This window comes from Oncorhynchus mykiss, chromosome 1, assembly GCF_057628025.1.
Source record: "Oncorhynchus mykiss isolate SJ-2025 chromosome 1, ASM5762802v1, whole genome shotgun sequence".
Taxonomy (NCBI): domain Eukaryota; kingdom Metazoa; phylum Chordata; class Actinopteri; order Salmoniformes; family Salmonidae; genus Oncorhynchus; species Oncorhynchus mykiss.
This window is the reverse complement of record NC_143022.1, coordinates 2,692,501-2,704,945: the sequence shown is the minus strand read 5'-3', so window position 1 is coordinate 2,704,945 and position 12,445 is coordinate 2,692,501. Positions and strand designations below refer to the sequence as shown.

The 12,445-nt window shown below is 43.8% G+C and overlaps 1 protein-coding gene across 10 annotated transcripts in view; it reads left to right on the top strand.

Moving 5' to 3' along the window:
• The window catches only part of LOC110524472 (tumor protein 63), a 121,139-nt gene that overhangs the window by 17,163 nt on the left and 91,531 nt on the right, over positions 1-12,445 (top strand). For all 10 annotated transcript variants that reach the window (XR_016495098.1, XM_036980419.2, XM_036980330.2 and 7 more), the window contains exons 2-3: positions 6,743-6,880; positions 7,110-7,245. Coding sequence is in view for 9 of the 10 variants with exons in the window: in XM_036980419.2 (XP_036836314.1) it covers positions 6,743-6,880; positions 7,110-7,245 (274 nt within the window). In the remaining variant the exon portion in view is untranslated. The remainder of the gene's footprint in view (positions 1-6,742; positions 6,881-7,109; positions 7,246-12,445) is intronic.

Here is a 12,445-nt window from a genome sequence, read left to right as displayed (position 1 = left end):
GGCCTAGATGATGTTGTCATGGATAAATGACAGGCCTAGATGATGTTGTCATGGATAAATGACTAGGCCTAGATGATGTTGTCATGGATAAATGACTAGGCCTAAATGATGTTGTCATGGATAAATGACAGGCCTAGATGATGTTGTCATGGATAAATGACTAGGCCTAGATGATGTTGTCATGGATAAATGACTAGGCCTAGATGATGTTGTCATGGATAAATGACTAGGCCTAGATGATGTTGTCATGGATAAATGACAGGCCGAGATGATGTTGTCATGGATAAATGACAGGCCTAGATGCTGGATGGATAAATGACAGGCCTAGATGATGTTGTCATGGATAAATGACTAGGCCTAGATGATGTTGTCATGGATAAATGACTAGGCCTAGATGATGTTGTCATGGATAAATGACTAGGCCTAGATGATGTTGTCATGGATAAATGACTAGGCCTAGATGATGTTGTCATGGATAAATGACTAGGCCTAGATGATGTTGTCATGGATAAATGACAGGCCTAGATGATGTTGTCATGGATAAATGACTAGGCCTAGATGATGTTGTCATGGATAAATGACTAGGCCTAAATGATGTTGTCATGGATAAATGACAGGCCTAGATGATGTTGTCATGGATAAATGACTAGGCCTAGATGATGTTGTCATGGATAAATGACTAGGCCTAGATGATGTTGTCATGGATAAATGACTAGGCCTAGATGATGTTGTCATGGATAAATGACAGGCCGAGATGATGTTGTCATGGATAAATGACAGGCCTAGATGCTGGATGGATAAATGACAGGCCTAGATGATGTTGTCATGGATAAATGACTAGGCCTAGATGATGTTGTCATGGATAAATGACTAGGCCTAGATGATGTTGTCATGGATAAATGACTAGGCCTAGATGATGTTGTCATGGATAAATGACTAGGCCTAGATGATGTTGTCATGGATAAATGACTAGGCCTAGATGATGTTGTCATGGATAAATGACTAGGCCTAGATGCAGGATGGATAAAGGACTAGGCCTAGATGCAGGATGGATAAAGGACTAGGCCTAGATGCAGGATGGATAAAGGACTAGGCCTAGATGCTGGATGGATAAAGGACTAGGCCTAGATGCAGGATGGATAAAGGACTAGGCCTAGATGCAGGATGGATAAATGACTAGGCCTAGATGCAGGATGGATAAAGGACTAGGCCTAGATGCAGGATGGATAAAGGACTAGGCCTAGATGCAGGATGGATAAATGACAGGTCTAGATGATGTTGTCATGGATAAATGACAGGTCTAGATGCTGGATGAGGTCATGGATAAATGACAGGCCTAGATGCTGGATGGATAAATGACAGGCCTAGATGCTGGCTGTACAGAGCCACAGGAGAGCAATACAATTAAACCCAACCAAATCATGAGAAAACAAAAAGATAATTACTTGACACATTGGAAATACAGTGCCTTGCGAAAGTATTCGGCCCCCTTGAACTTTGCGACCTTTTGCCACATTTCAGGCTTCAAACATAAAGATATAAAACTGTATTTTTTTGTGAAGAATCAACAACAAGTGGGACACAATCATGAAGTGGAACGACATTTATTGGATATTTCAAACTTTTTTAACAAATCAAAAACTGAAACATTGGGCGTGCAAAATTATTCAGCCCCCTTAAGTTAATACTTTGTAGCGCCACCTTTTGCTGCGATTACAGCTGTAAGTCGCTTGGGGTATGTCTCTATCAGTTTTGCACATCGAGAGACTGACATTTTTTTTCCATTCCTCCTTGCAAAACAGCTCGAGCTCAGTGAGGTTGGATGGAGAGCATTTGTGAACAGCAGTTTTCAGTTCTTTCCACAGATTCTCGATTGGATTCAGGTCTGGACTTTGACTTGGCCATTCTAACACCTGGATATGTTTATTTTTGAACCATTCCATTGTAGATTTTGCTTTATGTTTTGGATCATTGTCTTGTTGGAAGAGAAATCTCCGTCCCAGTCTCAGGTCTTTTGCAGACTCCATCAGGTTTTCTTCCAGAATGGTCCTGTATTTGGCTCCATCCATCTTCCCATCAATTTTAACCATCTTCCCTGTCCCTGCTGAAGAAAAGCAGGCCCAAACCATGATGCTGCCACCACCATGTTTGACAGTGGGGATGGTGTGTTCAGGGTGATGAGCTGTGTTGCTTTTACGCCAAACATAACGTTTTGCATTGTTGCCAAAAAGTTCAATTTTGGTTTCATCTGACCAGAGCACCTTCTTCCACATGTTTGGTGTGTCTCCCAGGTGGCTTGTGGCAAACTTTAAACAACACTTTTGATGGATATCTTTAAGAAATGGCTTTCTTCTTGCCACTCTTCCATAAAGGCCAGATTTGTGCAATATACGACTGATTGTTGTCCTATGGACAGAGTCTCCCACCTCAGCTGTAGATCTCTGCAGTTCATCCAGAGTGATCATGGGCCTCTTGGCTGCATCTCTGATCAGTCTTCTCCTTGTATGAGCTGAAAGTTTAGAGGGACGGCCAGGTCTTGGTAGATTTGCAGTGGTCTGATACTCCTTCCATTTCAATATTATCGCTTGCACAGTGCTCCTTGGGATGTTTAAAGCTTGGGAAATCTTTTTGTATCCAAATCCAGCTGAGGTGAGGTGGAAACTGAGCTGCACTTCCTAACCTCCTGCCAAATGTATGACCATATTAGAGATACATATTTCCCTCAGATTACACAGATCCACAAAGAATTAGATAACAAATTCAATTTTGATAAACTCCCATATCTACTGGGTGAAATACCACAGTGTGACATCACAGCAGCAAGATTTGTGACCTGTTGCCACGAGAAAAGGGCAACCAGTGAAGAACAAACACCATTGTAAATACAACCCATATTTATGCTTATTTATTTTCCCTTTTGTACTTTAACTATTTGCACATCGTTACAACACTGTATATAGACATAATATGACATTTGAAATGACTCTATTCTTTTGGAACTTTTATAAGTGTGATGTTTACTGTAATTTTTATTGTTTATTTCACTTTAGTTTATTGTCTACTTCACTTGCTTTGGTAATGTTAACATATGTCTCCCATGGTAATGAAGCCGTTTGAATTGAATTGAGAGAGAGGAGAGAGAAGAGAGAGAGAGAGGGAGAGGGAGAGAGAGAGAGAGAGAGGGAGAGAGAGAGAGAAGAGAGAGGGAAGAGAGAGAGAAGAGAGAGAGAGAAGAGAGAGAGAGAGAGGATTCAAGTAGCGGAGTAAACGGACGAGTAAAATCGACGTTACACACAGCGTTTTCATTCAGCAAATATTGAGTTCCGAGTTCAGCGCAGAAATGTGGTAATTAACTACAATAACCATAATCCATTGCAGAGATTTGGAGCCCTTTTGGGAGCACAGGCACATGCCCCCTCAGATGTGTCCTTTTCTCTGTAATACCAATAGCCACTAAACTGGCATGGTTGGTTGACTTGAGAGAAAAGCAAGCAACTAAATGTACTGAAACAGACTCACTCTGTCACGTTCTGACCTCTATTTCCTTTGTGTTGTATTTATTTAGTATGGTCAGGGCGTGAGTTGGGTGGGCAGTCTATGTTTGTTTTTCTATGTTGTGGGGCAGTTCTATGTTTTCGGCCTAGTATGGTTCTCAATCAGAGGCAGGTGTCATTAGTTGTCTCTGATTGAGAATCATACTTAGGTAGCCTGGGTTTCACTGTGTGTTTGTGGGTGATTGTTCCTGTTTTTGTGTTTGCACCAGACAGGGCTGTTTTGAGTTCTCACGTTTCTTGTTTTTTCGTTAGTTTGTTCATGTATAGTGTCTTCAATAAAATACAATGAACAACCACCACGCTGCGCTTTGGTCCGCCTCTACTTCACAAGAAGAGAATCGTTACACACTCCTTTCAATCAAGCATGTTTAGTTTCTTAAAAAAATAACCATCAGGAGACCGCTCAAGAGGTATGCTTCGATATGCTGAATAATAATACATATTTAATACATATATTTTTCATATATTATGAAGCATAATGATTATGGCTCTGGATTACAGTAAAGTTGTGGATTACAGTAAAGTTGTGGATTACAGTAAAGTTGTTTCAGGTGTTTGAAAAATGTACAATTCTCCATTTTACTAATAATCTCACTGAATAAAAACGAAGTAATATCCACAACACAACACAACACACCAAAAAAAAAAAACGATTATTTATTTTTAACTAATGAAACTGGACCAACCTCAAAAAGCACAAATCACTCAGTACCGCATACTGAGACACAATGTGTTTAAGATTCTTCATAGCTGTAGTTCAACCCCCCCCCCCCTCCAGGTCTAGTTTCCAAACCCCAAATGCCCCACTTGGTACACACACACACACTCTCCACACACACACTTGGGTTGTGTGTCCTGCTTAGAGTACATTATGATAGTCCTGCTCAGATGATGTGCTTCATTAGAAAATGCCTGACTGTGTTGTTGAATAGGTATTCGTATCTTCTCCCCCCCCCCCCCCCCCTACACACAACGGAATGTTGGGGAATTCCACCCTCCGCCCGGGCCCTCAAATAGTGGCAGCTTCAGATTATGCCCCCCTGCCCACACACACACACAGCCCCCTGTCAAGCCCCCGTACAGCTGTACACATGCCAGGCGTTTGGGAATCTCAGTGCTGTGGTATCATATACACCGTGCGGGGATTTCCGACTGGCTGTGTGTTCGGCTCACAGATGACAGCAGCAGCGGCGTGTGCCTGGCTGCCGCTTGAACAATGGCACTGTCTCTGACACTGCTGCTCCAGTCTACTCCAGACTGCTACAGTCTGCCCCATACTGCTCCAGTCTGCTCCATACTGCTCCAGTCTGCTCCAGTCTGCTCCAGTCTACTCCAGTCTGCTCCAGTCTGCTCCAGTCTGCTCCAGTCTGCTTCAGATGCTCCAGTCTGCTCCAGTCTACTCCAGACTGCTCCAGTCTGCTCCAGTCTACTCCAGTCTACTCCAGTCTGCTCCAGTCTGCTCCAGTCTGCTCCAGTCCACTCCAGTCTGCTCCAGTCTGCTCCAGTCCGCTCCAGTCTGCTCCAGTCTGCTCCAGTCTGCTCCAGTCTACACCAGACTGCTCCAGTCTGCTCCAGACTGCTCCAGTCTGCTCCAGTCTACTCCAGTCTACTCCAGTCTGCTCCAGTCTGCTCCAGTCCACTCCAGTCTGCTCCAGTCTGCTCCAGTCTACACCAGACTGCTCCAGTCTGCTCCAGACTGCTCCAGTCTGCTCCGGTCCACTCCAGTCTGCTCCAGTCCGCTCCAGTCTGCTCCCGTCTGCTCCAGTCTACACCAGACTGCTCCAGTCTGCTCCAGACTGCTCCAGTCTGCTCCAGACTGCTCCAGTTGGAACATTAAATCACATTATCAAATCACAATACAAGGAGAAACGTGATAATCTTTGAGAATCGCGATACATATCGTATCGGCACCTAAGTATCGTGTTAATATCGTATCGTGAGGTCCCTGGCAATTCCCAACCTTTAATTGTTATGGTGTTCCTGTCTATTCCTTCAGGTTGAGAGACCCGTCTTCCCATCTAGTTATGGTTATGCTAGTTAGTTGCGGTAGTTAGTTGTAGTTACTAGTTAGTGATGTTGTATTTCTCTCTTCCTGCAGGTATAGAGACCCGTTCTCCCACCTGTCCTGGTAGTTATGGTTATGCTAGTTAGTTACGGTAGTTAGTTGTAGTTACTAGATAGTGATGTTATATTTCTCTCTTCCTGTAGGTATAGAGACCCGTCCTCCCACCTGTCCTGGTAGTTATGGTTATGCTAGTTAGTTACGGTAGTTAGTTGTAGTTACTAGTTAGTGACGTTATATTTCTCTCTTCCTGCAGGTATAGAGACCCGTCCTCCCACCTGTCCTGGTAGTTATGGTTATGCTAGTTAGTTACGGTAGTTAGTGATGTTATATTTCTCTCTTCCTGTAGGTATAGAGACCCGTCCTCCCACCTGTCCTGGTAGTTATGGTTATGCTAGTTAGTTACGGTAGTTAGTGATGTTGTATTTCTCTCTTCCTGCAGGTATAGAGACCCGTCCTCCCACATGTCCTGGTAGTTATGGTTATGCTAGTTAGTTACGGTAGTTAGCTGTAGTTACTAGTTAGTGACGTTATATTTCTCTCTTCCTGCAGGTATAGAGACCCGTCCTCCCACATGTCCTGGTAGTTATGGTTATGCTAGTTAGTTACGGTAGTTAGCTGTAGTTACTAGTTAGTGACGTTATACTTCTCTCTTCCTGCAGGTATAGAGACCGTTCTCCCACCTGTCCTGGTAGTTATGGTTATGCTAGTTAGTTACGGTAGTTAGTTGTAGTTACTAGTTAGTGATGTTGTATTTCTCTCTTCCTGCAGGTATAGAGACCCGTCCTCCCACCTGTCCTGGACAGAGGGTTATGGAAGTTACTTACAGGAAACTTTCAATGTAAAATTAAACAACCAAAACCAGATATAAAGTATGTAGAAAAGATAATGAACCTATATATATATATATTTTTTTTTTTTCAATAATATAATCTTTGAGAACTTACAGTCACCTAAATGTAAGCATAAAATAATGGATGTTTTTATGTTTGAGCAAAAGAACAGCGTTAACTGTGGCAAAATGTGTAGAATTGCAATACGGGCCGACCGTGCTCCCTCCCATCTGGCCTGCACAGAAAGTTATAGTAGTTAGTGACGGTGTTCCTTTATCTCTCTCCTCCTGCAGGTATAGAGACCCCTCCTCCCGTTTGTCCTGGACAGAGAGTTCCTTCCTGGCCTCCATAATGTCACAGAACCAATCAGAACAGAGCTCTGACATCCTCAGTCAGGATGTGTTCAACCAGCTGCTGGAGATGCTGGACCAGTGAGTCTACACAACACACACACACACACACACACACCACACAACACACACACACACACACACACACACACACACACACACACACACACACACACACACACACACAACACACAACACACAACACACCACACAACACACACACACACACACACCACACAACACACACACACACACCACACCACACATTTCTAAACCTAGTTAAATCAGTGTTGCCCTGTGTGTGTTTCAGGTCTGCATTCCACTCGTCGCAGCCCATAGAGTTGAACTTCTCAGACAGCCCAGCAGACGAAGATGGACCATCAGGGAACACTATCCAGATCAGCATGGACTGCATCACCATGCATGAGGGACAGGAACCACTGTCTGTAAGTACATACTGAACACCATTCAGATCTGCATGGACTGCACTATCTGACCAGCCTCTACCTGTGAGTACTGTACTGGGACATGGCTAAATAGGTACAGTACATTATAATATTACAATACTATAGATAGCCTACTGGGAAATGTCACAAATGTAAAATTCAAAATATTTGTTTGTCAAGTCAAATGTAGAGGGCAATAGACCGAACTGGGGGGGTGAGTCTCACAAGAACACACCTGGCGGTATAGAGGGCAATAGACTGAACTGGGGGGGTGAGTCTCACAAGAACACACCTGGCGGTATAGAGGGCAATAGACTGAACTGGGGGGTAAGTCTCACAAGAACACACCTGGCGGTGTAGAGGGCAATAGACTGAACTGGGGGGGTAAGTCTCACAAGAACACACCTGGTGGTGTAGAGGGCAATAGACTGAACTGGGGGGGTAAGTCTCACAAGAACACACCTGGCGGTATAGAGGGCAATAGACTGAACTGGGGGGGTAAGTCTCACAAGAACACACCTGGCGGTATAGAGGGCAATAGACTGAACTGGGGGGGGTAAGTCTCACAAGAACACACCTGGCGGTATAGAGGGCAATAGACTGAACTGGGGGGGTAAGTCTCACAAGAACACACCTGGCGGTGTAGAGGGCAATAGACTGAACTGGGGGGGTGAGTCTCACAAGAACACACCTGGCGGTGTAGAGGGCAATAGACCGAACTGGGGGGTAAGTCTCACAAGAACACACCTGGCGGTGTAGAGGGCAATAGACTGAACTGGGGGGGTAAGTCTCACAAGAACACACCTGGTGGTGTAGAGGGCAATAGACTGAACTGGGGGGGTAAGTCTCAACAAGAACACACCTGGCGGTGTAGAGGGCAATAGACTGAACTGGGGGGGTGAGTCTCACAAGAACACACCTGGCGGTGTAGAGGGCAATAGACTGAACTGGGGGGGTAAGTCTCACAAGAACACACCTGGCGGTATAGAGGGCAATAGACTGAACTGGGGGGGTAAGTCTCACAAGAACACACCTGGCGGTGTAGAGGGCAATAGACTGAACTGGGGGGGTAAGTCTCACAAGAACACACCTGGTGGTGTAGAGGGCAATAGACTGAACTGGGGGGGTAAGTCTCACAAGAACACACCTGGCGGTGTAGAGGGCAATAGACTGAACTGGGGGGGGGGGGGTAAGTCTCACAAGAACACACCTGGCGGTATAGAGGGCAATAGACTGAACTGGGGGGGTAAGTCTCACAAGAACACACCTGGCGGTATAGAGGGCAATAGACCGAACTGGGGGGGTAAGTCTCACAAGAACACACCTGGCGGTATAGAGGGCAATAGACTGAACTGGGGGGGTAAGTCTCACAAGAACACACCTGGTGGTGTAGAGGGCAATAGACTGAACTGGGGGGGTAAGTCTCACAAGAACACACCTGGCGGTGTAGAGGGCAATAGACTGAACTGGGGGGGGGGGGGGGGGGGGTAAGTCTCACAAGAACACACCTGGCGGTATAGAGGGCAATAGACCGAACTGGGGGGGTAAGTCTCACAAGAACACACCTGGCGGTGTAGAGGGCAATAGACCGAACTGGGGGGTAAGTCTCACAAGAACACACCTGGCGGTATAGAGGGCAATAGACTGAACTGGGTGGGTAAGTCTCACAAGAACACACCTGGTGGTGTAGAGGGCAATAGACTGAACTGGGGGGGGGGGGGTAAGTCTCACAAGATCACACCTACCGTACAGTCACTGTTGTACTGTACACCGTACATGACCAACCAGCTTAAATCGGTTTTATGTAGCAAAAATCCAAATTATATCATCCACTGCATTTGAGGAACAATGGGGAAAGTCATTTTGCTTGGAAAGTTGATCAACTTGTAAAACTCACTTTTGAGAAAATATCCTTTTTGAATGTTTCGGTTCCACTACTGGAGAGCCCTTCTTTGTCTTCACCCAATCAGCATCGTTCACGCCCTCTTATTAAAGCCTTAGCCCCACCCATCTCTTTAAGGGTGGATCCGAGCGTTCTGCACTAACAACAGCACCCCTTGTAAACACCTTTATTTTACACAGATTCTAAATAGCTATTGATAATATTATTATTGATAACAGATGTATGTTGTGGTTGTGACCCAGAGTCTCTTGACCCTTTATTTTGCTCTAAAGTCAGAATATTTCAGATTGAGTTCGATTTTATTTTAAATGAAACTACTCTTAATATTTACTTGAAATGAAACTACTCTTAATGTTTACTTGGAAGATTCTGATATTATGTTTTATATTGACCCAAATTTCACTGTTAATTTGTTTATTTTTCATGGCAGATTCTTTATCCATAAAATGAAACTCCTCTTCACATTTGTTTAAGATTATTTGAACTTAATCAGTAAGTGTTTTTGACAAATTGAAAATGTATCTCGATATGTAACACCCCTGTTTGTTAGGTTTATGTACTCTTGTTTGTATATTTCTGTTTTTGTACTTGTTTCTTTCATAATTATATTAAAAAAATAGTAGTTAATCATTCAAGCTAACTTGCTAGATACTTCCAGACACAAATGAGAGAACAGCTCACTGAACATTACTCGCCCTAGCAGAGCTGATTGGGCTGTTATGTTGCCCAGAGCGTTGGTGACTGTAACTGTGCTGTCAGATTGTCTGTTGGTAAATTTCGCTCTCGATGCGTTCACACTGGACTACTCTGGCCGACGAGTAGGGTTGATTCAAATGTTCTGACATCACAACAGTCAATCACCCAAGCTAACACAGATGAGAGAACAGAGTAGGGTTGATTAGAACGTTCTGACATCACAACAGATGAGAGAACAGAGTAGGGTTGATTAGAACGTTCTGACATCACAACAGATGAGAGAACAGAGTAGGGTTGATTAGAACGTTCTGACATCACAACAGATGAGAGAACAGAGTAGGGTTGATTAGAACGTTCTGACATCACAACAGATGAGAGAACAGAGTAGGGTTGATTAGAACGTTCTGACATCACAACAGGTGAGAGAACAGAGTAGGGTTGATTAGAACGTTCTGACATCACAACAGATGAGAGAACAGAGTAGGGTTGATTACAACGATCTGACATCACAACAGATGAGAGAACAGCTCACTCAAATCAATAGAACAGCTGTAAAACTGTGTGTGTGTGTGTGTGTGTGTGTGTGTGTGTGTGTGTGTGTGTGTGTGTGTGTGTGTGTGTGTGTGTGTGTGTGTGTGTGTGTGTTTTTCTTCAGTTAAATGCTTACTTACAGGCTCTAACCAATAGTGCAAAAACGGTATTAGGTGAACAATAGGTAAGTAAAGAAAGAAAAACAACAGCTACATACAGATACCGGTTAGTCAGGCTGATTGAGGTAGTATGTACATGTAGATATGGTTAAAGTGACTGTGCATACAGTGCCGTGCGAAAGTATTCGGCCCCCTTGAACTTTGCGACCTTTTGCCACATTTCAGGCTTCAAACATAAAGATATAAAACTGTATTTTTTTGTGAAGAATCAACAACAAGTGGGACACAATCCTGAAGTGGAACGACATTTATTGGATATTTCAAACTTTTTTAACAAATCAAAAACTGAAAAATTGGGCGTGCAAAATTATTCAGCCCCTTTACTTTCAGTGCAGCAAACTCTCTCCAGAAGTTCAGTGAGGATCTCTGAATGATCCAATGTTGACCTAAATGACTAATGATGATAAATACAATCCACCTGTGTGTAATCAAGTCTCCGTATAAATGCACCTGCACTGTGATAGTCTCAGAGGTCCGTTAAAAGCGCAGAGAGCATCATGAAGAACAAGGAACACACCAGGCAGGTCCGAGATACTGTTGTGAAGAAGTTTAAAGCCGGATTTGGATACAAAAAGATTTCCCAAGCTTTAAACATCCCAAGGAGCACTGTGCAAGCGATAATATTGAAATGGAAGGAGTATCAGACCACTGCAAATCTACCAAGACCTGGCCGTCCCTCTAAACTTTCAGCTCATACAAGGAGAAGACTGATCAGAGATGCAGCCAAGAGGCCCATGATCACTCTGGATGAACTGCAGAGATCTACAGCTGAGGTGGGAGACTCTGTCCATAGGACAACAATCAGTCGTATATTGCACAAATCTAGCCTTTATGGAAGAGTGGCAAGAAGAAAGCCATTTCTTAAAGATATCCATCAAAAGTGTTGTTTAAAGTTTGCCACAAGCCACCTGGGAGACACACCAAACATGTGGAAGAAGGTGCTCTGGTCAGATGAAACCAAAATTGAACTTTTTGGCAACAATGCAAAACATTATGTTTGGCGTAAAAGCAACACAGCTCATCACCCTGAACACACCATCCCCACTGTCAAACATGGTGGTGGCAGCATCATGGTTTGGGCCTGCTTTTCTTCAGCAGGGACAGGGAAGATGGTTAAAATTGATGGGAAGATGGATGGAGCCAAATACAGGACCATTCTGGAAGAAAACCTGATGGAGTCTGCAAAAGACCTGAGACTGGGACGGAGATTTCTCTTCCAACAAGACAATGATCCAAAACATAAAGCAAAATCTACAATGGAATGGTTCAAAAATAAACATATCCAGGTGTTAGAATGGCCAAGTCAAAGTCCAGACCTGAATCCAATCGAGAATCTGTGGAAAGAACTGAAAACTGCTGTTCACAAATGCACTCCATCCAACCTCACTGAGCTCGAGCTGTTTTGCAAGGAGGAATGGGAAAAAAATTCTGTCTCTCGATGTGCAAAACTGATAGAGACATACCCCAAGCGACTTACAGCTGTAATCGCAGCAAAAGGTGGCGCTACAAAGTATTAACTTAAGGGGGCTGAATAATTTTGCACGCCCAATTTTTCAGTTTTTGATTTGTTAAAAAAGTTTGAAATATCCAATAAATGTCGTTCCACTTCAGGATTGTGTCCCACTTGTTGTTGATTCTTCACAAACAAATACAGTTTTTATGTTTGAAGCCTGAAATGTGGCAAAAGGTCGCAAAGTTCAAGGGGGCCGAATACTTTCGCAAGGCACTGTATATGATGAACAGAGAGTAGCAGTGTAAAGAGGGGTTGGCGGGTGGTGGGACACAATGCAGATAGCCCTTAGTTTGAAGATGTAATCCGGAGACATGTGTTTTCTCCATCTCCTTAGCTATCATACACTAATTCCACTGATTTCAAAACTCGGCCCTCCAG